Source organism: Chiloscyllium punctatum, chromosome 10 (genome assembly GCF_047496795.1).
Source record: "Chiloscyllium punctatum isolate Juve2018m chromosome 10, sChiPun1.3, whole genome shotgun sequence".
NCBI classification, from domain to species: Eukaryota; Metazoa; Chordata; class Chondrichthyes; order Orectolobiformes; family Hemiscylliidae; genus Chiloscyllium; species Chiloscyllium punctatum.
In genome coordinates, this window is record NC_092748.1 from 62685354 (window position 1) to 62711550 (window position 26197).

A 26197-nucleotide genomic window follows, 5' to 3' on the forward strand; every position below is an offset into this window, starting at 1 on the left:
GCACTCAAAACGGAAGTTTATTTTGTTGTGGAAGGTGTGAAAGAGATTGATTGAAAGCACGCACAATAACTGAGCATTGACCACCTCCCCCCTCGGATTTGAAAACCTCACAATGCGGCAATCTTTAAACAAATTGCTCTGCCGTCCGGGGAACTACAAATCCCAGCAAGCTTTCCCCCAGCCATTCCAATCCCCTCTGTGTGAGCTGTGCGTGGTGCGCAAACGCTGCTTGGGCTGGAGGAGTTAGCTGGCAGTGTGTCTGTGATCAAAGCGCTTATTGTGTGAATGGGGCTGGGGATTAGCTGGCTGCAGTGCTCCAGCTGAATCATGCATTGCACACATGGGGAGTGGTGCCCAGACTGTGTAAGAAACAGCTAGAGCCGACCCTGTGCCTCCGTCCGACAGGAAAGGGGTTGGAGGAGAAGAATGAGAGAGCAGCCAGTCTGCCAGCGCTTGCAGTCGCTGCTATGATGGTGGAGGGAGATCTGCAGACACATTGTGGGGTTTGGTGTTAGCTGCTGTGAGAGGTTCCAGGCGGGGAGACAGACACAGAGAGAGAGAGAGAGAGAAAGAGTGCTGAAGACGGGAGGCGCTGAGGAAGATCGCAGCAGGATTGTGGCTTTCGTTTTGTGCTGCATTTTAACCCAGTGTTCGCAAAGAAAGGAAGGCTGGAAATCGGCTCGGACCGGGGGTGACGACCATGGGAAACGCCGGGAGTATAGATTCCCAGCACACGGACCTGCGGGCTCACTCCCTGCCCCTGAAGCTGCCAATGCCTGAGCCCGGTGAGCTGGAGGAGAGGTTTGTGGTGGTCCTGGTGAGTGCATTCTCTTCACTCGCGTTACCTACCAGAAAGTTTTCCTTTCCATTTAGTGAGCCAAGTCACCAGATTATCATTTCCCTCCACAACCTATCCGATCATGAACCGATTTTCATTCTCCCCGGCTCTCCCTCCCCATAATTAACTTCCCTGGAGTTGCTTTTGCTGGATTTGGCATCAGAACGAGTTTGGGGAGGGGGAGGGCGATGAATCAAAAGGTTAGCAGCCATATGCTTCACATCTCAGGTCAGTGATTTGAATCTGATCAACACCAGCTCTGCTCACTGATTATTCCACACATACACCCTGAGGTCTGAGCGCCTTACACCTCGTAATTAATGTTTAATCGAGATTAAGGCTAAATCCAGATCTCTTTGGTGCGGTGTGTTTTATTGGTTTGCTAAAGAAGCCCCAAAAGGGACTCCAAAGGTTAAAATTGGTCTTGAATTCTGTGCAGTAGCTTTCAAACAAGGCACGAAGTGAACCAGCCCTTCCGATATTCATTGGAAATGAGTAAGGGCATGTTTTGAATTAGGGAAATGTTCATTCCAGAATCAGCTTTGTGTGTGTGTGTGTGTGTGTGAAATACATCTGTGTGAGTGTAGATGTGTCCACGCTGCAGCGGGCGCGGCCCTCCTGTTTCGAGTTTGATGGATTTTGTAAACATCAGCTGTTGCAGAAAAAGAGAAATGTCTTGGGTTTCTGTTTGTTTTCCTGAATTGACTGTTTCCTCCAGTGTATCCAGACCCGGCCAAACCCTGTACTTGACCTTGGAAACCAGAACTACTGAGATCTGCCAATCTTATTGCCGTGAACTTTTATTTCAGCCAATTAATAAAATATTAAACGCAGTTTCTAATTTACCAACAATGATATTTATGTTTCTTAGAGAAGGGTTGTTTAGATGGAGTGATGCAGGACAGTTCATGATGAAAGGTCATACTTGGAGTGGAGGGAGAAGTGACCACACAATTCCAAAATTCAGAGTAATCATTTGAATTCAGCTCCACCAATATGTCCGTTGTTGGAATACCATTTGAATCTTGGGTCTCCAAAAACCCTTTAATCGGGATGTTACTTACGTTGAAAACCTCAACATGAAGAGTTGAGTGTAATTGGAAGCAAATGTCCAGGAAAAAAACATGACATGAAAGATGAATCAGAGGTCCAAGTGAAATCTTTCCCTGGATCCTACTGGGTAACTGCAGGGCTTTGTTGAAGGGCTTATGCTCAAAATGTCAATTCTCCTGCTCCTCAGATGGTGCCTGACTTGCTGTGCTTTTCCAGTGCCACACTTTTCGAACCCTGATCTCCCGCATCTGCAGATCTCACTTTCTCCTTTTGTTGAACCTTACGTGGCAGTGGATTGTCAACGCTGCTACAAGGACCAATGCTTTCAATAAGGCATTATGGATATGGACCTTGTGAAGATCTTGGATATTAGTTTGTTTCAGTCTTGTGTCTTCTTTGACTGTGGAACACCTTGAGACACTATAGAAAGAAAATTTGATGCAAAGGAGATTGAGAGGAAATTTGATAGAAGTGTATTAGATTATGAGAGGTTTAGGTAAGATAGACAAAGGACAGCTGTTCCCATTAGCTGATGATAGAAGGATGAAGGGATACAGATTTAAAGCTTAAAGCTTCCAGATTTAAAAAGGCACAAAAGAGATGTGAAGAAGAACCTTTTTACACAGTGAGTGGCAATGACCTGGTGCCCCACTATTGTTAATGAAGGATTCCAGCATTTTCCCTGTTGCAGATCTTTAAGTAACCAACCTATAGTTTCTTACCTTCTACTTCCCTTTGGCCATTTTCTAATCCCATGAGATGTTTCTATAATCTCGGTAATTTTGGAAAATTGAAACCACTGTATCTGTTATCTCACCCGGCACTTCTTTTAAAGGTTCAGATTTTTCCTCTTTCCCCTAAAGCCTTTCTTTCTCTTTAGAATATATCTTTGTTATTAAATATTTCCTTAAATATCTGCCTCTGTATCTCAAATTGACCTACCCCTTAATCTAATTTCCCATTTGTTTTACCTAGCTCGGACCTCACACTGTCATTATTCCCCTTATTTAAGTTTAAAACAGTAGTCTTAGATCCACTATATTCTCCTTCAAACTGAATAAGAAATTCAGTCAGATTATGATTACAACTACCTTGTGGCACATTTACTACAATATCCTTTGTTTAATCCTGTCTCATTGCGCAGTACCTAAGCTAGAATAGCCTGCTTTGTGGTTGGCTGTGAAACCTGCTGCTCTAAGACACCATCCTGAAAACACTCTATTGACTCATCTTCAAGATTTTGTTTGTCAGTTAGATGTTTCTGTGCTCCATGTAGCTTAAAATCATCCATACATTTCTCATAAGTCTCTATTACTTTTTCCTCTGTACTCCATCCTACAGGTGGTTACTGTTAGGGGATGTATAAACTACTCTGACAAGTGACTTCTAACCCTTACTGTTTCTTACCTGTAACCAAACTGACTCTTTCACATGTTTGGCTAAAGTTGTAACATTTTTCCAGCTTATTGGGCTACTGAACTGTCACTTGGATAAGTGATGACTACCACCATTTTCTTTGACTAGTGTGAGTCTCATGTAAATTGGTTTGTCTTTTACTACCTCAAATATGCTGTTTCTTTGTCTCTGGACGACAACTGCTTTTGTAAAGAAAAAGAAAAGTTGCGTTCGAATCAAATGTTTGTAATTATTTCCCACCCCTCCCAGCCAAGTGTATAATTTGGATTTGGTTCAATTAGCAATGCTTCAGATAGAGTTTCATTCCCAAGCATAGAAATTGTTCATATTTCTTTTAGCAATAATTGTGTAATTTGATTAATAAGTAGTCCGATACTTCAACCAGTTCTTTACAATGTTAGTTTCCATGGGTGATTTAGGTGCTTTCACAAGTAGGAATTAAAAATCATATTTCATCTACCTTTCCTTCATAAAATATTTTTCTTATTACGTTGGACATGGAGTCACTTTTCACTTCCCAGTAATGTGATAGCTGCCTACAGGTAGTTCCCATATAGCTCGTGGCATCACACATTGCATTGTAGAATTGATTGACACAGTTCTTCTGTGCTATTAACAGCTTAACAATAGGGGTATTATACATTTAACTAGTGATGTGTAGAAATGTAAACCATGTTTTTTTTTGAAAGGTCACCTCTTAGTGGTGAATTATTGGCTTTAATGTAAAGTTGTGAATGAGAAATGTAATTCACAAGTGCTATAGAACTTGTGTGACTTTTATGTTAGACTTGCATTTGTCATTGGGTTAAATCCTGGCACTCCCTTCCAAAAAGCATATTGGGTGTACCTACAGTAAATGGAATGCCACAGTTCAAGAAGGCAGCTCACCATCACCTTTTAATGGGTAATCAGGGATGGACAAGAAATGAATAAATATAACTAAACTGCAGGCATTCTTGACTCTAAGTTGGGAGGTATGTTCTCTCTTCCAGGGTTTCTTTTTCCATTTCTGCGATCATCACCTCCCTTCTGAAAATAAACAATTCTTGACCTCCCATTCTGGCAAGCTCCCATTTCATCTCCAAACTCCCTTCCTCTCCAAAGTCCTTGAATGTGTGGTTACCTCTCAACTTTTATCCCTCAGCAAATACGCAACATTACTTTGATGCATTTGTTTGCAAATTGGCTGCCACATTTCATTATACTAGCAATTATACTTGAAAAAGTATTTCATTATCTGTGAAACTCTGGCACATTCTCCAGTCTGTAAATACAAAAATTCTGAAGAAAAGACATACCAGACTTGAAATATGAACTCCGTTTCTCCACAGGTGGCACTAGACTTGCTGAGTTTCTCTAGTGTTCTCTGCTTGTTTCGCTTTTACTCTATAAATACAACCTGTTTCATTCATTAAAAGAAAAATAATGATGCTTCATTCAATGTAATTTTCATACTTAGCAAATGTTCTTACAGATCCTTTCAAATCAATGAATCAAATATGTTGTAATCTCTCCAATCTGGAATGTTTGGGACTAAATAATTTCTAGATTTTGGAATTTTCTGGACTTCAGAAGCCTAACCACAAGTACGTGAACTGGAAAACGCTGCAGATATAAATAATTATTTCAAGCATAAAACAGTGATAAACATAAAACAATGGGAAAGGTAGTTACATTTATCCAAATACTATACCTTCCTTGCTTCTCTTCTCAAAGTACTGTACTAGAATGTGCTTGTATCTACTCAGAAAATTTAGTACAACTGGTGCTTCCTGGAGAAATTAGTGTAATTTTAAAGTCCCTCCATGTGCAATGAAATAACTGAAGTTAAAAAAAAAATCAGTCAATGGATACCAATAGAATCTTTATTGGTATGATGTTAAAACAGAAAACATAAATGATGATAAGTCTATTAAGCTTTTGTATAAAACACCTTTCGAGAATTTTGAGGTTCTAGGATAGCTTGGGTTTAACATGATATCAGTAAATAGCTGAAGGTTTGTTCATGTTTTAATGTTCCCTTAATTCTTATGTATTGTAAAATTTAAAACTCTGCAGGGTCTGAATATTAATGTGAGCATTATTTTAATATAAATTGTTTACCAATTGATTTTAATTTGATTAGTACCATATTAAGACAAGGTAGATCAGAAAAGCAATCTCTCCTGTCTAATTAGTTCTCTCTCCCTTTATATGAAACGTTCACTTTCAGAAGTATTACAGACAAGTTATGTTTTCTTTATGCAAAAATATGAAGCATTGAACTGAAAAGTTTCTTCATTCCGTTTAATTTTCTTCTATCAGAACAAGTACAGTTAAGGATGTTCTGATTTATTTATTCGCATGAGATGAATTTCCCATGTTAAATGTTTAGACAATGAGATGATCTGCAAAATTTCTCTCTGTTCCCAAATGTATGAAAGTTACACGATATGAATTTAACATTTATATCTATTATCCAATGCTAACTGCTGGCATTCCACAGAAAGACATCTGTAACTTACAAATAATCTATTTTATAGAATCATTGAATGACATTGTACAGAAGGAGACCATTCTGCCTGTTGTGCCTGTGACAGCACTTTCATACAGTTGTCAATAATTTTTTCCCCTTCAGGTATTAATCCAGTTCTCTTTTTAATTTTACTATGAAATGTGTTTTTTCAGCACATTACAAATCACAACTAGATGTCTTTAAATTATTATTATTTTTTTCTAATGTCACCTTGACTTATTTTGCCAATTTCCTTAAATCTGGTTCCCAACCATTCTGCAATTGGAAACAATTTCTTCAAGTTGATTCATGATTGAGGACCTCTATCAAATCTCCTTCTGATTTCTTCACCCTCGGAATAACATGTCAGCTTCTTCACTCTGTCCACATAATTGTAATCCTCCTTTTCCCTGGCACTATTCTGGAAAATGTCTCCACCCCTCTCGAACATCTTGATATCATTCTTAACATGTGGTATTCAGAATTTGACGCAGCAGCCATCCAAGGCCTAACCAGTGTTTTGTAAAAGTTTTAGTATATCCTCCATGCTTTTTCCAATCTCTTCCTCTACTCCCTGCAACCAAAGATATTCATTTTTTTAAACAATTTAACTTGCCATGTTGCCTTCAACGGTCTGTCATTTTAACAGTCTGAGTTTCAAACTCACACAATACTTTTGGTAAAGAAATATTTCATTCTGGAAAGCCTAGCTATAGTTTTTTAAATTTATTCTCCTTATTCATAGACTTGTCAGCTAAGCGGAGTAGTTCTCTCAATCTATCAGTCTGCTCCCATCAATGAAAACTTAGATGAAATTATCCATAATTCTAAATTTCAGGAAATACAACCCTAGTTTGTACAGTAACTTCTTGTAATTTAATCTTTAGATTCCATGCATCAATCTGGTAAATCTACACATTATTCCCACCAAGATCGATGTTTCATTAATGAGGTGTGGTACTTAAAGCTGCTTATAATATTCGAGGTGTGATCTGACCAGTGCTTTTATTAAAAGATAACAATCAGCTTATTTGGGAAATTCTTCTAATGTAAAAATGTATTGTACCAATAAACCCAATATTGTGTTCTATGCTACATGACAACAATAACTTACATAGCACCTTTTAATAAAGTAAAACTTCCTAACATGGAGAATGTTATCAAACAAAATTTGACATAGAACCACATAAGGAGAAATTAGGACAGCTAACATTAAACTTGGTGAACAAAGTGGGTTTAAGGGGAGTAGAGATATAGGGAAATAATTCCAATGTTTAGGGCTAAAGAAATGGCTGTCAGGGTATTGAGAAAGAAACCTGGGATGTAAAAGAGGTCAGAGTTCATGGAGAGCATATACTGTTACTTGTATATGTTGCAAATGAACCTGCCTTATGAACATCTGTGGGCTAGTGCCAAAATTAGGAGAGCTGTCTTCCAGACTGGGTAAGCATCAGTCTGATGGAATCACACCTGACAGACAATGTCCCATATAACCATATATAGGTATGTTCTGTCCCACTGGCAGCACTAACCCAGCAGAGGTAACAGCACAATCCTATACTGTTGGGAAAGAGTGCCCTGGGAGTCTTCATCATTGAGTCCAGATCCCATGATGTTGAAGAGCATCAAGTCAAACAGGGGCAAGGAGACATCCTGCTGATTCCCACAGATAAGCCCCATACCACTTTGCCATGTTGAACACCACTTGAAGGAGGCACAGAGAGTGGTAAGGGTGCAGAGTGGACTTTGTTTGGGGGACTTGAATGTCCATCACTAAGAGTTGCCACTGACCGAGCTGGTCGAGACCTAAAGGACATTGCTGGGTCTGCATCAGTTGGTGAGGGAGCCAACAAGATAATAACATATTTGATGTCATTCTTACCAATTTGTCTACCAGACATGCATCTTTCCATGACTGACTCAGTAGAACTGACTGTTGCACAGTCGTTGTGGAGACAGTGTCCTATCTTCACATTGACAATGACCTCCATCATGTTATGTGGCACTATCACTGTACTAAATGGGATAGATTTTGAACAGATCTAGCAACTCACAAGTGTGGGCCATCATCAGCAGGAGAATTGTACTCCAACACAATCTGAAAGTTCATGGCCCTACATATCCCCCACTGAAACAATTGATGTCTAAATGGAATAAGACTGGTTTAATGAAGGGTGCAGGAAGATATCTCAGGAGCAGCACCAGGAATCCTAACATAGACATTTTGGACTGGTGAAGCTAAAAAAACAGGACTACGCGCATACCAAACAGTATTACCAGCAAGTGGGCGGCACGGTGGCACAGTGGTTAGCACTGCTGCCTCACAGCGCCAGAGACCCGGGTTCAATTCCCGCCTCAGGCGACTGACTGTGTGGAGTTTGCACGTTCTCCCCGTGTCTGCGTGGGTTTCCTCCGGGTGCTCCGGTTTCCTCCCACACTCCAAAGATGTGCAGGCCAGGTGAATTGGCCATGCTAAATTGTCCGTAGTGTTAGGTAAGGGGTAGATGTAGATGTAGGGGTATGGGTGGGTTACGCTTCGGCGGGGCGGTGTGGACTTGTTGGGCCGAAGGGCCTGTTTCCACACTGTAAGTAATCTAATCTAATCAAGTGATAGACAGAGCTAAGCCATTCCACAACAACTGATCATCTTTAAGTTCAGTATTCCTGTCACATCTGATTGTGAATGTTAGTGGACAATTAAACAGTTCACGAAAGGAGGCTGTACAAATATTCCCATTCTCAATGACCAGGCACCCAAATACCTCAGTGCAAAAGACAAGGCAGGCTTTTTCAACAACCTTTAGCAGAGTGCAGAGTGGATCATCTATCTTGGAAGATCCTAAGTTTTCAGGAAATTTGAAACATTCCACATGATATCAAGATATGGCTGAAGACAGTGGATACTGCAGAGAGTATGGGCCCTCACAACACTGCGGCAATAGTACTGGTGACTTGTGCTGTAGAACCTGTTGTTCCCCTACTCAAGCTGTTTGAGTACAATTACAATACTGGCATCTACCCAACAATATGGAAAATTGCCCAGCTATACCCTGTACACAAAGAAAAGCAGGACACATCCAACCCAGCCAATTACTGGCTCATTAGTCTAGTCTTGATCACCAGTAATGGAAGGTGTTATCAATAGTGCTATCAAGCAGCATTTGCTTCACAATATCCTGCTCACAGACACCCAGTTTGGGTTCCGCCAGGGCTATTCAACATGTGAACTCATTACAGCCTTACGGACAAACGAGCCGAATTCCAGCAATGAGGAAAGAGTGATAACCCTTGATATCAAGATCATATTTGATAGAATGTGGCATGAGGGAACCCTGGCAAAACTGGAAGCCATGGAAAACAAAGGAAAAACTTGCAGTTGGTTGGAGTCATAACTGGCGCACAGCAAGTTTATTGTGGTTGTTGGAATTCAGCCATCTCAGCCTGAGGACATCACTACAGGAGTTCCTCAGGCTGGTGGCTCAGTCCTGACCATTTTTAATTGCTTCATCAATGACCTTACTTCCCATAAGGTCAGATGTGGGGATGTTCTCTTATGATTGTCCAATGCTTGTATCGTTTCCGACTCTCAGACACTGAAACAATTGATGTCTAAATGGAATAAGACTTGCGCAATATCCAGGCTTGGGCTGCAAATTGCCAAGTAACATTTGCAACATTAGTGCCAAGTATGACCATCTCTTAAAGAGAAAATCTAACCATCAGCCCATGACATTCAATGGCATTACCATCATTAAATTCCTTGGTGTCAGAATTGTGGGGGGTCATCATTGGACCAGAAACTGAACAGGATTAGCCATAAAAAGATTGTGACTACAAGAGCAGGTTAGAGGCTAGCAATCCTGCAGTGAGTAACTCACCTCCTGACTCCTCAAAGCCCTTCCACAAGGCACACAGTAGGAGTCTGATGAAATATTCCCCACTTGCCTGGGTTGAGTGCAGCTTCAATAGCACTAAAGATGCTTGACAATGCAGCCAACTTGATTGGTGCTCACACAGTAGCAGAAGCCCGTACCATCAACAAGGAGCAATGCAGAAATTCACAAAAGGCTCTAAGACAACACCTTCCAAACCCGTGACCACTACCATCTAGAAAGACGAGGGTAGCAGACACAAGTGAACACCAACACTTCCAAGTTCTCAGCCAATCCACTTACCATCCTGACTTGGAAACATATAGCTGTTCATTCAATGTTGCTGGGTCAAAATCATAGAATATCCTCTTCGTGGTATTGTGTAGTGTAGCTCCAGCAAATGGAGAGCATCACCTCATGAAGGCAATTCACCCCTACCTTCTCAAGGGCACTGAGGAATAAGCAATAAATGCTGGCCTCACCAGTGACATGATTCTGTGAATGAATAATTTTGAAAAAATACAGTATTTTAGCTGAAGGAATGATTATTGGCCCTTACCAGGGTTATATTCTCTAGTGGTTCTCTAACATCTATTAGGGAAGGAAACCTGCCAATCTTACCTGGTCAGGCAGCAATGTTGTTGATTCTTAACTGACCTATGACAAACAAAAGATAAGAAATAAATGCTGGCGTCACCAGTGACATATAAACCCCAGGGCCCAAAAAGTAAGTATTCTGGCAAGGTGTGTGATGAATCATAATCATAGTTCTTCAGAAATGAATGGGTGATATTTGGATAGTGATGGTGGTGGCTTTTGGGGAATGTTTCTTATTCCTCAGTCTTTTGCAGCATAATATGAATACTGAGATTTTGAGACTGCAGAAAGATCCATACTGTGTCCATAAATTTGGATGGCTGTGGAGACAGAGTGGGATGGCTGTTGGTGTAATGGACAGTGGCCTACCTGCGACAAGTGGTCAGACTGAGAGAGTCTCCTGGTCCGTCTTGCACGATATAGAATGGTGCCCCTCAATGACATCTTTTAGTGACAGGCCACTGACCTGCTCCAGGCAAAATCTAGCTATTGAAACAGTCACAAGCATGTGCTTTATCTGCTTCATATGCCATTAGGCATGGAATACAAAAGGAAAAAGACCTGGCACTAGGATGAAATGAACAGTTCTTTAAAAGAAAGATGTTGCACCATTGTAGCACCTTCCACAATATCAAAATGTTACAAAGACCTTTAAAGCCTATTAAGCACTTGTTGAAGTGTGATTATTTTTAGAATGTCAAGAAAATAAAGCAGCACTGATATGATGAGCCAAATTACTTCCTGTGCTCATGATTCCTGTAATACCATGTTGCAAATTAAATAGTTGAGATCACACACCCTAAGGTCTGGTGATTTTAATTCTATCATGTGGAGAAAAACCTTTTATAGCTTAACTCAAGTGTACAGGACAATACTTTTATGGGCACTTGATATTTTTACACCTTTTAGGCAGTTTATATAAAGTTTGTATTAAGCAACAAAACTGCCATTAACCAGCCATTTATGTAGATTAGATTACTTAGATTACTTTTTTTTAGATTAGATTACTTACAGTGTGGAAACAAGCCCTCCGGCCCAACAAGTCCACACCGCCCCGCCGAAGCGTAACCCACCCATACCCCTACATCTACATCTACCCCTTACCTAACACTACAGGCAATTTAGCATGGCCAATTCACCTGACCTGCACATCTTTGGAGTGTGGGAGGAAACCGGAGCACCCGGAGGAAACCCACGCAGACATGGGGAGAACATGCAAACTCCACACAGTCAGTCACCTGAGGCGGGAATTGAACCCGGGTCTCCGGCGCTGCGAGGCAGCAGTGCTAACCACTGTGCCACCGTGCCGTATGTAGTATGGTGAAGGATGGTTACCATTGTATTGGTGTTGTTGACACAGGAATCTGTTACTTTTAGTTAAAACCAGGCTACCTTTACAAACATTTTTGTCAGTATTTTGAAATTGAGCTCTTCATTTACAACTTTTGCCTGTGGTAGTCATTGAAGAGTTGGATTGTTCAGCATTATGCTGTTGAAATGCCAAAGTTAGTCACTGTTTTGTGATTTATTGACAAATAGTGTTAATCTCTTGAAAACATCAATCTCACTGACAAACTATGGACTGTGTTTAAGAGGATTAGTGTATTCATTTTCCAAATCCATCTATTACATTAAAAATGTATTCACAAAGTGAAAATATCAAGTCCTTGCAAAACTGTTACATCTTGAGTCTAGATTGTATATTCATCCAAAAGACTCCACTCTGCGGTCTCCACTTTGTCCATTTTGTATCTCCATCATGTGCAGCAATTCAAGACTATTCATGTAATAATCCAGACAGGCCTCACTGGTATTACCTTTGAGACAAGGTTGTATGGTATACCTGCGGAAAAGTAAGGTTTGAACGAGTAATTCAAATCATTCCTACATATTCTGCAATTTTGTATTGCAGTCTGGGAAGTCTGCAGGATTCTGACTAGGCGCTCCATTCTAGAGGACTCACTGCAGTGTCTACTGGCAAGAGAGTCTTCTTGCCCTCCATGACCTGCCTCCCCTAACAGCATGGTATTGGACAGCACTATCAATGTAAGCAGATGAATCTGCTTTTTAAAAGTTAATTTCACTTAGCACAGCAACTAAGTGGATGCTACATTTGGGGAGTAAATGAGAATCTGAACAGGTATTGTGCAAACTCTTGAGGGCTGAGAAAGATGATCAAGTAGTCTGATGTTTGTATTTGGAGAACCATGTGGCCTCTTCAAACCAAACCAAACTAAACCACCTGCCAAGATAAGAAAGTGAACCAACAGCAACAGCCCACTCATTGACAGAACCTCTATCCCAATCATATGGTTGAGGGGTGTTTAAACATTTTGCTCCTTGACCAAACTGAGCCTAGAGACTACACATTTACATAATTATAAAGTAAATTGCAAGTACATAAAGAAACCCTGTTTAAACACTCCTCCTGCAAGTACTCAATAATCTTAATGTACAATTGATTAATAAATTCTTAACTTATAAAATAAGTGGCTTGGATGATATGTTCTGTTCAGTAGATTTTATAATGCCGGTATTAATTGTGATGGGGAAATGTTCTGAAGGTCTGGTCTTTTTGGATATACTGTAGACCTTTTAAAGGCACTTCTTAAATTTGAGTGTTTTTCACTTACTTCTCCTTATAATCCAACTTAATAATTAAAATGAAACACCAAACATCTCAGTTTCTTTCTCAAAGACTAGGCTCGCTCTTCTTTTTTAATTGTGATCCAATGATAAGAATTTTTCATTTTTTATAATCTTGGTGATTTTGCAGAAAGGAACAAAAACGCTTTTGCTCCTAAAAAGGGTTTGTTTGCAAATTAAAGAATGAAGTTCTGATTGGGGAAGCTGAGTATTAAAGTCACCTGCGTTTTAATTTGCACTTCATTTAGCAAGCCAGCTGCTACTTGCTCCTCCTCCTGGTATAGTCAGCTGACTGTGTTTTCAGCAGGATTCAAGCTGTCTCAGCATCTGCTTTGTGAGCTGTAGGAGTTCCTATTATCTGCCTACACCCAACAGGCATTTCCCTGCAAGATCACACCCCCCTGCCCCCATCTATCTACACTCTTTAGTAGTTGTACCATTATTAAAAGTGGTTGATGGGGCTGTCTCCCTATAATTGGGTGCCTTCTGAGAGGCAGCCACTGAGCTCTTAGCCTCAAATTGCTAGTGATGATGTGAAGGAGCAAAAGTAACTGAAAGGAATATCTGTGGATCATGTTGCTGGAGTGTCATGGATTACCTGTAGGCTTACGTAGAAAAGGTCTTTTTGTGCTGATTTGAAAAAAAGGTAAAATAACAGAGACATCAGTATGATAAAGTGCCTTATCCCTAGAGTAGCCTCCATCAGCCAGCTGTAACTGCATGGCACATTAACATCACTGTTTTGTTATGGAAAAGGTTAAGTTAACTACAGTTCATCCACATTTGGAGCTTCTGCTATTTAATGCAATTTGAATGCAAAATAAAATGACATGGCATTAGAAAGATCTTAAACAGTTTGTTACAGTAATTAATGTAAATTATAATGTAAAAACATAATATTATTCCTTTCTTTAATAGGGTGGTTACAGTAATAGAACCAAAAGGGATGATTTTGCATGGCTTTGTGCATATTCCTGGCTTTATCTTTAAGTTTTTCATTGATTTTTAAGGAGGCAATTGCACTTTACTAAGGGAAGCAAATTTTGGTTATGGTTTGTTTAATTTTTTTAATAGCACTACATGGAAAGGATGATGATAAAATTTTTCTTTAGATGTTGTGTACACTTGTCCTAAAGAGCCTTCTAACATTCTTTTGTGTGTTGATGCTGTTGTTTTAATTCAGAACAGTGAGTAGTAATTCTATAGATTGCTAACAATTTGATATGGTGGTAGTAACTGTGCAGTGTGCACATAATAGTATATTCATGCTATGCAATAAAGTAATTATTAGTCAATTGTGTAAAAACTGTTTGTTTACTTATTGTAGAAAGGAAATTCATGATTCAAAATAGTAAGCTTTTGAAACAGTTCAGTTTTGCTGTAAGTGTTTAGATAATTGAATGTCATTTCCTTTTTAAAATGAAATTCTCTAGTTTTCCAACACTTGCACTGTCTAGAGTGGCATTGTTTCTTAGGTCAAACATTGCTGCCTATATGATGCGGTCTCAATGCTACCCTGTATGTTAACTTGCATAGTGATTGCCACAATAATCAGATTCTTATTGAAACAGATGTCTTGAAGTTTATTAATAACCCAATTGCACTGCTATAATATTGCAAATTTGTACATAGTCTGGAGAGCTGTGCATTAGTAAATTAGATCAGATGGGATTCAGGAAGAGCTAGCCAATTGGATACAATTGGTATGAAGGCAGGAGGGAAGGTTTGAGAGTTTTCAGACTGGAGGCCTCTGTCCAGCGGTCTGCTGCAAGGATCGGTGCTGGGTCCACTGTTGTTCATCATTTTTATGAACCATTTGGATGAGAATAAAGAAGGCATGGTTAGTAAGTTTGCAGATGACACTAAAATTGGTGGTATAGTGGACAATGGGGGGAAAAAAGAAATGAGTACATCAGGATCTTGAACACCTGGGCTTGTGCGCCAAGGAATGGCCAAAGGAGTTTAATTCAAATTAAATGTGAGTTACTGCATTTTGGTAAGACAAACCAGGGCAGGACTTTGACAGTTACTGGTAGGGCCCTGGGGAATGTTGTTGAATAGAGAGAGACCTAGGGTTGTAGGTACACAGTTCCTTGAAAGTGGCATCATAGGTAGACAGGTTGGTGAGGGAGGTGTTTGGCATGTTTGCCTTCATTGGTCAGTGCATTGAGTGCGGGAATTGGGACGTCATGCTACAGCTGTACAAGACATTGTTTTTGGCATAAAGTATATAATTGTGGTCAAAACAATAACTGCAGATGCTGAAAACCAAATACTGGATTAGTGGTGCTGGAAGAGCACAGCAGTTCAGGCAGCATCCAATGAGCAGTGAAATCGACGTTTTGGGCAAAATGAATGGCTTTTACCCGAAACGTCGATTTTGCTGCTCGTTGGATGCTGCTTAAACTGCTGTGCTCTTCCAGCACCACTAATCCAGAATATAATTGTGGTCGCCTTGCTACAAGAAGGATTTAGAACTGGAGAGAGTACAAGGAAGATTTACAAAGATTTTGCCAAGACTGGAGGGTTTGAGTTATGGGCAGACGCTAGGTGGACTGGGATGTTTTTCCCTGGTGTGTAGGAGACTGAGGAGTGACCTTTTAATACTGGTTTATAAGGTCATGAGATGCATAGATAAGGTGAATAGTCAAGGTATTTTCCCCAGGGTAGGGGAGATCAAACTAGAGGGCATAAATTTAAGATGAGAGCAGAAAGATTTAAAATGGACCTGAGGGCAACCTTTTCTTAGAGGGTGGTGCGTGTAAGGACTGAGCTGTTAGAGGATGTGGGAGAGACATGTAAAATTACAACATTGAAAAGCTGTTTGGACAGGCACATGGATAGGAAAGGTTTAGTGGGATATGGGCCAAATGCAGGTAAGTGGATCTAGTTCAGTTTAGGAAACATGGTTGGCAAAGATGAGTTGGGCTAAAGGGCCTTTTTCTGTGCTGTATGACTGAACACACTACACTGACACTATTGCAGAGAGCAACTGAAGGTGTGGTTGGTAACTTTTAAAAAGTCTGACAGTTAGATATTGTGATATATTTAAATGTACACTGCCTTTCTGGTCTGGAATCTATGCAGTGACACAATATAGAGAATGAACTAATTCTGTCAAAATGCATGTGTCATTTATTCTTGCCTTCAATTTGTTTGAGACTAGCCTGAAAAAATGCATTAAGCTTAGCTAAGTAAAAGATCCTGATATTGCATGATTGTGCGATATCTTTGTTGTAAAGCAGTGACTTTATTATCATGTGTATGTGGATGACCTTAGTATCAAACTCAACAATACAATAAGGTAAGAATTGCAAACGTCTGCATGAGTTGAATCCAGCAGAACCATATGCCTGATTTCACATTTATTACATCAGTTAATTCCCAATTATGTTAGTCAAACAAAAGCAGTTAATTGTACGGGGCCAGCAGCATGACAGAGGATATTGCTCATAGGAACTGAAACTGGCCAGATGGATGCAGCAGGAGTTATCCATTCTATCTAATATGTGATTCATTAGACTTTTGTAACTTATGAGATGTAATCATGATAAATGCTTTTTCTGTGAAATTTTATTCTTTTGGTTTCATTTTGAAAGATCTGGATTCTTTCTGTAGTGCAGTTATGTACTAGAAAAACTGAAAAATCAAAATTGTCTCCATTTCATGTTTTATGTACATTTTTGCATTCCCTGTGCAATGATTTCAAAAATGACATTTCTCTTTTGTAAAATTGTCAGTATTCATAAGCATTAAGGTTATTTAGATCAAATTCCAGTCTATTTCAGTGTGACATTGGTACTCTGGAGACAGAAAGGAAGAACCGTGATTGGATTAGATTCTAATAACAACATGACTTCTTTGCTTCATATCAAAATCATCTACTGGCAACTTAAGTGATTTTGTTTTTGAATGTAGTTTAGAGTTGCATAGAAGTTTAGATGAGAATAAGTGAATATTAGTAAAGGGATTTTAAATATGCCTAATATGTTACTTTCACTAAAAAGATGTTGTTTTACAATTATACTTTTTTTTTAAACCCCCAAGTATTTTTAAGCATGCTTTTGTCATTGCAAAAATTCTTTCTTCCTTTTATGCATAGACAGTTAAATTGAGGACAGATTTTGTGTGTGTGTGTGTGTGTGTGTTTAAAAAAAATAATAATCAGGCAGCGTTATCCCTTCTGGGGTTAAAATCAGAGCTCCAGACTGTAACTGCTGTCCCCCATCAAAAAAAGTGAACACAGTTGCTCATTGGGATTTTCAATGGGGCTCCCTTAATTGCCCTGAAGATGGGCTTACTGTCTAATTAAGGATGGTGAATGGGCTCTTGAAGCTGAGGATGGCAGTTAGAGAGGCCATCCAAAGTAAAGGTTGAATGCTGAAGTAGAGAGCCAGGGCTGTATTTTCACAGCCAAGGTGAGTAGCTCATTTTTTGGGAAGTTCCTGACTTGGCAGACTTTCCTTGCTTTAAAGGGCCCCATCAGACTAAATTCTATTCAGTGGTTTGGGGATAGGATGGAGTTAGATCTGCTGACACCTAAAGCAGATTGTAGGCAATGAGCAGAATGGGCAGTTGCTAAGGCAGGTTGTTGAGAGGGCCCACCTTGCTTGTTGGAACTTCACCTTTTTTCTCCCCAAAGGTATTGTTTCCTATAACCACCCCCACCCCCAGGTTGTCTCTCTGTCAACTCGTGCGTAACCCCCATGAACAACCATATGCCTTCAATCTCCATAGTCCTCTACAAGGGGCAGACATTTGGAGTCATGTGGAGATGAGTGAAAATCTAATGCAGATTTCACTCCTTAACACTTTTTTGTTACAAGTTGATCTTTCCATCAAATAATCAGAAGAGGCTATCTTCTTCTTTTCTCTGTGTCTAAGTTTTTATCCAAATTTAGGAAACAGTATCTTTTTTGAAACATTTTTGAATTCATGATACTTTCACTACCCTACAAGAGCAGTGACGTCTTCTGCAATGCGTGTGGGTTAAAGGCTTGCACCAGTCAAAATGAGATCAGGATGTAGGTTTGCTTGCTGAGCTGGAAGGTTTGTTTTCAGATGTTTTGTCACCATACGCGGTAACATCATCAGTGAGCCTCCGGATGAAGCACTGGTGGCATGGCCCACTTTCTATTTGTTTAGGTTTCCTTGGGTTGGTGACATCATTTCCTGTGGTGATGTCATTTACTGTTCTTTTTTTCTCAGGATGGTAAATGGAATCCATTTACCAAAACAAAATGAACCACCAGCAGACACGAACATCAACTAGCCACAAAAAGACATGACTCACTCTTGCTAGTATCCTTACATACAGATGAGGAAGGACACCACTTCGACTGGGACAAGACATCCATCCTAGGACAAGCCAAATAGAAACACGCATGAGAATTCCTAGAGTCATAGAGTTCTGGTTGGAATGCCATCAATCAACACATTGACTTGGATCCCATTTTCCACCCTCTGAGAAAAAGAACTAGAAATGACATCACTGCAGGAAATGATGCCGCAAACCCAAGGGAATCTAAACACATTAATAGAAAGCAGGCCATGCCACCAGTGCTTCATTCAGAGGCTCACTGATGATGTTACCTAGTACAGTGATGAAACGTCTGAAAATAACCTCTGAGGTCAGCGAGCAAACCTATATCCAGAACCTCAGTCTTTCCAAACTCGCTAAAATGAGATCAGTTTGAGATCAGCGGTAAGATCAAATGGCCCAGCTGAATTTGGGTACTCTACTTGTGAGCCATGCCTTAACCAACACCCCCCACCCCACCAAATCTCTACAGCAGTAAGAATTGAATCTGCCAGAAATAGAATTGGGACTTCTGCATCAAAGTCCTATATGCTACTCTTAAAGATATGTGGAGTCTTCCCAATTTTGTGAAAATCCTTCATGAAGGAGAGGATGCTTCAAGATGGAGCTACCCCCTTACCAATATTTTAGAAGTTAATTTTTTAAAAAAAAATTGAGCAGCTGGGTCATTGCGTTTAATGGGAACGGGGGGATTGACTGGTTTGAGAGCTTTCTGTGCAGGTTGACCTGTTGACTGCTCTTCCATGCAGGAAAATAAGGAGCACTGTTATGATTCTCCAGTTTGTGACTGGAAGGCTACCTCCACACACTTAAACTGGTCCCCACTGTTTGCAGGAGCCTATGGGTGAGAAAGTCCCTCTTAGTCTCATTAGGCTGTGAGTATGACTTAAAGGCTAATGCTTGAGATCTGTGGAAATATTCCACAATACAAAGTTAAGCTCACTTGGGGTGAAATCTGCTGACAATGCAAGGGGTTTCCTTGAGGGATCTGTCGGAGCATTTGTTCTTTATTTTGAAAAGAACCTTGTTTTTCCTCATCTCATTGTGGTTACCATTCTGAGCCTAGAGTTGGAAGACATGACGGTTATCTTGCTGGGGCCCCAGTGATGCCTTTGGAGTCTTTATCTACAGATTTGAGGACAACCTTCCAGATTTTAGTGGATGTCTTTGTCATCTGCAATTTTAACATTACAAAAAAAGCATTGGGTGTGTCCCATTCCATTTCAGCTGCTTTCCCCTTGTTTTCACCAGGGTGGGAATTTGCTTTCTCCACATGGTCGCTTAAGTGCCTTGCAAGACTTTGTGAAGGTCCAGCCTCAATGTAATTTGCTATGATGTGCTACATTTGACGATTGCTCAAATGAGTAACATTCCTAGATGTATTGTTATGAGGATGTGGGTGTACTGTACCTTTTTAAGAGGGCTAAAAGCCAGCAGAGACAGCAACAAGTGTTCTCAGTAAGATACAAAGTAACAGGTGCACCACGTATTGGGCTAGCTAAGGCACGTGGTTGCCTAGAAACAACAAAACCGATTCGAAATAGGCTAATCATACAAAAATTCTATTGGGAAGTATTAATTTATACCCCAAAAATACCAAACTCCAATCCAGTTTGAATTTAGTAGGTTGACAATCTTAAAAGCCAATGACACAATCCGATGCTTTGGAGGTACAAGACCAGGGGAAAATTGAACGGTTGAGAGGAGAACTGCTCAGCTACCAGCATGTAAAACGACTGCCTGAAAATTAGCTCTTAAAAATACCGTTATCGATCAGTAACCTGTGAAGCAGAATCCCTAAGAAGAAAAGAAGACACAGGAAGATTCAAATATAAGAACTGAAAGCTGTCTGGTTTTGAGTTAAGTGTTGTTTTGTAAATCTTAATTGAGAGTTTTATCGGACCAGTATTATAAAAGGGAAGGTAACCGATAGGTTAGAGGAAGGAATTGTAAGTAGTTAATTATTCTCTGTTATACTTTTTAAGAATAGTTAATTTTTACTTGGCCTATCAAATTTTCACAGGTTACTGCATGGGATAAATCTTTTGTGTTGCTGGTTTTAAATTAAGCAGGGTGGTTTACCCTGTGTCGTAACAGTACTATTTAAAGTGGCACTGATCTAACATAAATAAAACTTTAGTGTGGTCCCATGACAATGGAGCACACTTTGTTTTAAATTTGCTGAGCTTCATGGATACTATAAACTCACTGCAATCTGTTTGCTGAACTGTAACATTTTGATTAACTCTGACCTTAGTCTGTAATATATCACAAACATGAAATAGTAGTTATAAATTGATTTTCCATCTAGCATCATCAAGAAGTTATTGTCATAGGAGCACTTAATATTGTTGTTTACTATCCTTTACAAATGAGTTTTATTGCATTATCTTTTGATGTGCCGAGTACTAATGGATTGTTGAAAAGCTTAGACTTAAAAGGGAAATGCTATGACCTTTGAACTGTGAGACACCAGATAGGACTGTGGGTATTTGTGCAGATCTAAATTTTGGGCTTTAATTTGTGCATTCTGATTTGTTCTGATATGCGTAATGATCAACTTTTTTTTGTTAGTCATAATTCAACTAGACAAAGAACTCAAATAATGATGCCTAAAGAGTTTAGTTTTACTCATTTGTTTCTATAACTGCTTATGCAAATAAATTAGCTCACTAATATTTGTAATCTAGTCAACATAATTTTAAATATTAATACTTCCCAGTAGGATTTTTGTTTGTGTTGGGAATATTCCTTTGGGATTGAAAAAAAAAATCTGGTGCTGTTGCAGTGTTAATGGGTCGATCACAGACCATAAGGAAGTCCTCTTATGTTTTTTTTGACTGAGATTTTAATGCTTGTTCAGATCAGCAAATTTATTCAACTTGAAGATTCTTCAGGTGAATCTAAAGCTGATATAAAATAGCGTGGAAAGCAATGAAGGGTACGGAGGTCATCTTGACAATGAATTATGCTATACTGCCCTCACACAGTGAGAAGTTCATTTGAGTTTTAATAACAAACAGTGTATCAGAAGTATCATATTGCAATAATTCACTGTAGTAAACACATTTAAACGCTTGGGCTTGATTTTTGCCAGTTCTGCATGGCATAAACTTGCGTCACTGGGCCTAACTAATCATAGAAGATATCCTGCACCCATTTCTCAGCAGGCGGGGAAAATCTCCCATTGCCAAGTCAGAATCCTGGACGATGATTGTGGGATGTTAATGCACACAGTAAGCCAGTTGACACCCATCATCTTTTGAGTCTCCCACTTTGTGGTAACTGAAGGATTAACTGAACTATTCAGTTTTCCTGTGCTGAGTTTTCCAGCAGTTTCCCAGTGGAGCTTCATCTTGCACTGTGCTCGATTTACACTATCAAGGACCTGGTGTTGGCCAGGACTGGTAATCATTAGAAGCCATGTTCTTGACCTTTTTTTTTCTGCTGCCACTGATGAGAAGATGGCAGCTTCTCACCTCCATTGTGGGGAAGACTTGTCAGTGGCCAATTAAATGCCTAAAGATAACTTGATTTTTATCACGCCTCCACCATGGAACTAACTGGTATCCATGCAGTTCTGCTCCCATGACTGAAACCCCTGCTGTCTCAATACCATCATGGCCCTGTGTGTTGGGTGTAGATCATGTGGGACTGGAAGTTTACATTCTCCTTGCTCCCCTTATGGACAGTATTTGTTTACTTATTTGTGTGCTGAATATTTTGTTGCAGTACCTATTCTCACATTCCCAATGGAATACTTCTCAGCACTATGAGAACAGAGAAGAGTATGAGGTGGCGTTTGGCTCTGACTTTTCTGCATTTATCAATACAGCTGGAGAAAATTGAGGCACTTGTGTCTGTACTTGTATTAAAGTTCCAGAGTTTATAATTTTGCAGTTTCACAAGTTATCTGTTTCTCTTTATGAAATCAAATGTGCTTTTCTTTTAATTGTGATTCTTGCCTTTGTACCTCTTCAGTCATTCTCAAAAAGGCAGGTTTTTCTCTACCTGCTTTAATTTAATTTTGATGCAAAACTTGCTTTCTTCCAGCTTAATTAGTTTTAAATTTAGAATCGATTTCCCTTTTTCCCCTTGCATGTCAGTTTTGAACACTGAAATGGGCTGATCACTTGCATGAGTGAGCTTCTGTTCTTTGAGTATGAGTAGAATTACCTCAAGTACAGTTCACGACTTTGCAGGTTTGCATCAAAGGGGTAAAAAGTCCAAAACCACTGTCAATACTTTCAGCTTCTGAGCATTGTAATGCTGGATTGGATTTGAACTGCTTCAGTCAATTTTGTGAATATAGAACCTCTTTGCTAATGGCTTGTTCTCCCTGTGTTCCATGGGATCTAACCTTGCTAATCAGTCTCCCATGGAGAACCTTGTTGAACGCCTTACTGAAGTCCATATAGCTCACATCTGCTCTGCCCTCATCAATCCTCTTTTTGTTACTTCAATCAAGCTTGTGAGACATGATTTCCCATGCACAAAACCATGTTGACTATCCCTAATCAGTCCTTGCCTTTCCAAATATGTGTACATCCTGTCCCTCCGGATTCCCTCCAACAACTTGCTCAGTCAGGCTCACGGGTCTATAGTTCCCTTGTTTGTCCTTACCACCCTCCTTAAACAGTGGCACTACGTTAGCCAACCTCCAGTCTTCCGGCACCTCACCTGTGACTATCGATGATACAAATATCTCAGCAAGGGGCCCAGCAATCACTTCTCTAGCTTCGCACAGAATTCTAGGGTACACCTGATCAGGTCCTGGGGATTTATCCAGCAGTTTACAAAATTGAGGGGCATGGATAGGATAAATAGACCAAGTCTTTTCCCTGGGATGGGGGAGTCCAGAACTAAAGGGGAAAGATATAGAAGAGACCTACGGGGCAACTTTTTCACGCAGAGGATGGTACGTGTATGGAATGAGCTGCCAGAGGATGTGGTGGAGGCTGGTACAATTGTAACATTTAAAAGGCATTTGGATGGGTATATGAATAGGAAGTGTTTGGAGGAATATGGGCCAGGTGCTGGCAGGTGGGACTAGATTGGGTTGGGGTATCTTGTCGGATTGGACCGAAGGGTCTGTTTCCATGCTGTACATCTCTATGCTTCTCAATTCAACTTGATTGATAAATTGGTTTTCTCCCAGTTTTAATCAACTAAAATAAACCAAGAACTGCTGCTGCTGCAAAGGTCTGAAGAAAGATTGCTGGATTTGAAATGTTAATTCTGTTTCTCCCTCCACAGATGCTGTCCGATCTGTTGAGTGAGTTACCTGGCAATTTATGTTTTAATAGTTTTTTTTTTGTTCTTTTGTCAAACTCACGTGGAACTAGGGCTGTGAACCAAACTTTTTTTGGGGGTGGGGGGGGAAGGCCTTGCTACTTTTTCCCTCACATTTAACAATGCGTTTTGCCTAGTTTCTTTCCTTGATGGAAAGAATACTGTTTCCCATATAGCTATATTTTGGAGTTGTGCTATCCAGAAAATTTGAAGTTTTTTTGTATGATTTCTGATTGTCGTATATACATCTCAATCAATGCATTTCTGAGACTGCCGATTCCTTGTTTTCAATAGTTTGCAAAAGTCATGGTCTCTGCAAAAAATGTTAATGGGTAGTTCTTCTGTACCATCTTCACGAGGGCGACGTTTCCTTTTTTAGTTGCAGTATTAGGATTTATAATTTATTAATCCTGAGCTATATGTGGATTTGGGGTGGGGGGGGGGGGGGAGGACAGTGGTCATTGACAGGTGAAAGACGTTATTTAGTGTCAGTTTTAAAATCTTACATTTGCATACATTTTGATTTTTACATTGTTATATCTACAAGTAAAATTGGATTGATTTCCTAAAGTAAGGAGCAGCGATTAGAGTGTTAAGTTTTCTGATGAGCAGAACGATTACATGGAAGATATAAACGCAATGAGGCAATGGGAGTCTGTAACTACTATTGACCAGTTTACATGAGTACTTTGGTACAGACCAAAGTACTCCTGTAAACTACTCCTGTTTCATAACAATGTAAAAATTGTATCTTGTACATGTTTTCTCTGCACAGATGCTGCCAGACTTGAGTTTCTTCAGCAGCCTTTTTTTAATAAAAAAAAGGCATGTTGCAGTACGCCTCCTTATGTACTGGCTCGTTAGTTACACATGAATGATCAGTTAAATTTTAATCTGGAACTTCTGATCCAGTGTCTTGCTGGAGACATAGGAAGGATTCATAGTTTTACATCACCAAAACCTTTACTTTACTTTCCTGAATGAGGTAGAATTCCCTTTTGAAGCTATGAGAATTGATGTTTAATTAGTGCCTTGAGTACGATCAGCAGATCTCTTTTACTTGTTGTAGAGGTGTTTAACTGAGTAAGCTTCACTGCCTGTAGGCAAATAAGTTGACTGAAATCTTGCTCAAAAAGTGACAAGACACCTGTGACTCTGATCCTGCACTTTTTAGCAGGCAGCAGTCGGCCTTCCTCTGAAATCAAGCCCTCCCAGAGGATGAATCTGCCCAACCAGTTCTGTGACAGATGAAAGTGAGCAGCTCTTGTCGACAGCGGTGCCATGGAGAGCACCCTGACTGTTGCCAGAGGACCACCATAATGGCAAATACCAAATCAAGCAGGCTACTTTTTCTGATGGTGGGTTTCTTGGAGTTTGTGGTCATGAAGTGAGGAGGTTGAGCAAAGGCAAGATGATAGCTCTCAGATCCCTCCCACATCTCTAGTCTGTGAGCTGTGTATAAATAGTGCAGACTGTGCGACATCACCCAACTGACAAGCAGCCAACACTCACTTATCAGTGGATTGCCCACTTTGTTCCTCTTGGAGCAGAGATAGCTGCAGCTCCAGGATGTGAGTGGAGATTGGACCTTCCCATCTGGCACTTAACTGCGATGGAGGTGGAAAGGGAGGAGGGAGCTGATACATCCTGACAGTACCGAGTTAATGAAGTAGCTCCATCCAAAAAGATCCACTCAAAATGGCAAATTGCCTCTGGAGGTGTAACAGAATCTGTTTCTTACAGTCTGAGTTTGAAAATGAATTATGGGTAACTTAGAGCTCTTGTGATTGTCTGTCTGTCTGTCTGTCTGTCAGCATTCATAAATATTTACTGATAATGGGTCTGTCTAAGCAACTGCACAAGATACACAAGAAGTCTCCAAATTTGCTGGGTGTACTTTTATCAGGCATCACAGATTTTGCTGTAGTACATGTGGATCTGGATCCTCCATTTCCTGACCCACAGGCCACGATCAGTGAAGATGGGGACAATATTTCATCATCACCAACACTCCACACTGGAGCCCCCCAGGCATGTGTACTCAGCCCCCTAGTGTACTCACTCATGACTGCATTGTCAAATACCAGACTAATGCCATTTACAAGTTTGCTGATGACACCACTATAGTCAATCGAATCTCAGATGGTGACAAAACAGGCTACAGATAAAAGGTGGAAGACCTGGAAAAATGGTGCACTGAGAACAACCTAGCTTTCAATGCCAGCAAAACCAAGGAACTCATTGACTTTTGGCGGGATGTTACTTGTGCCCGCCCCCCCCCCCCGCCCCCCATTAACAGCATAGAGGTGGAAGGAGTGGAGAATGTCAAGTTCCTGGAAGTGGTCATCCACAACAAGCTTTTCACTGTGCCTCGGTAGACGTGACAATAAATTCAATTCCATTCGATGTACATAGTCTTGGTTTCTGGTTATATCTTAAGGCCTTTTGAGTTAAGTGGATGACTATAGGTGTAGCTTTATCCCATTCTGTACTTGTGTACAAGCTCCAGTTCCTTTTGTGATCACTGTCTTGAGATATTCACAGACTTGAGGGGCAAACGATTATTGGACAGAGGGTTTTGGCCCACAACGTTTACTTTGCTGCTCCTCAGATGCTTTCTGATCTGCGCTTTTCCAGCTTCCCATATATTGACAAAACATTATTGGACA

General features: G+C 40.1%; 1 protein-coding gene across 10 annotated transcripts in view; it reads left to right on the forward strand.

Moving 5' to 3' along the window:
• The first annotated feature begins 223 nt into the window (after positions 1-223).
• Positions 224-26197, forward strand: part of LOC140482230 (formin-like protein 2) — a 266679-nt gene continuing 240705 nt past the window's right edge. For 9 of the 10 annotated variants that reach the window (XM_072579344.1, XM_072579343.1, XM_072579349.1 and 6 more), the window contains exon 1: positions 224-817. In XM_072579344.1, coding sequence (XP_072435445.1) covers positions 701-817 — 117 coding nt within the window. In that variant the 5' untranslated portion in view covers positions 224-700. The remainder of the gene's footprint in view (positions 818-26197) is intronic. The other variant, XM_072579348.1, reaches the window with a different exon arrangement.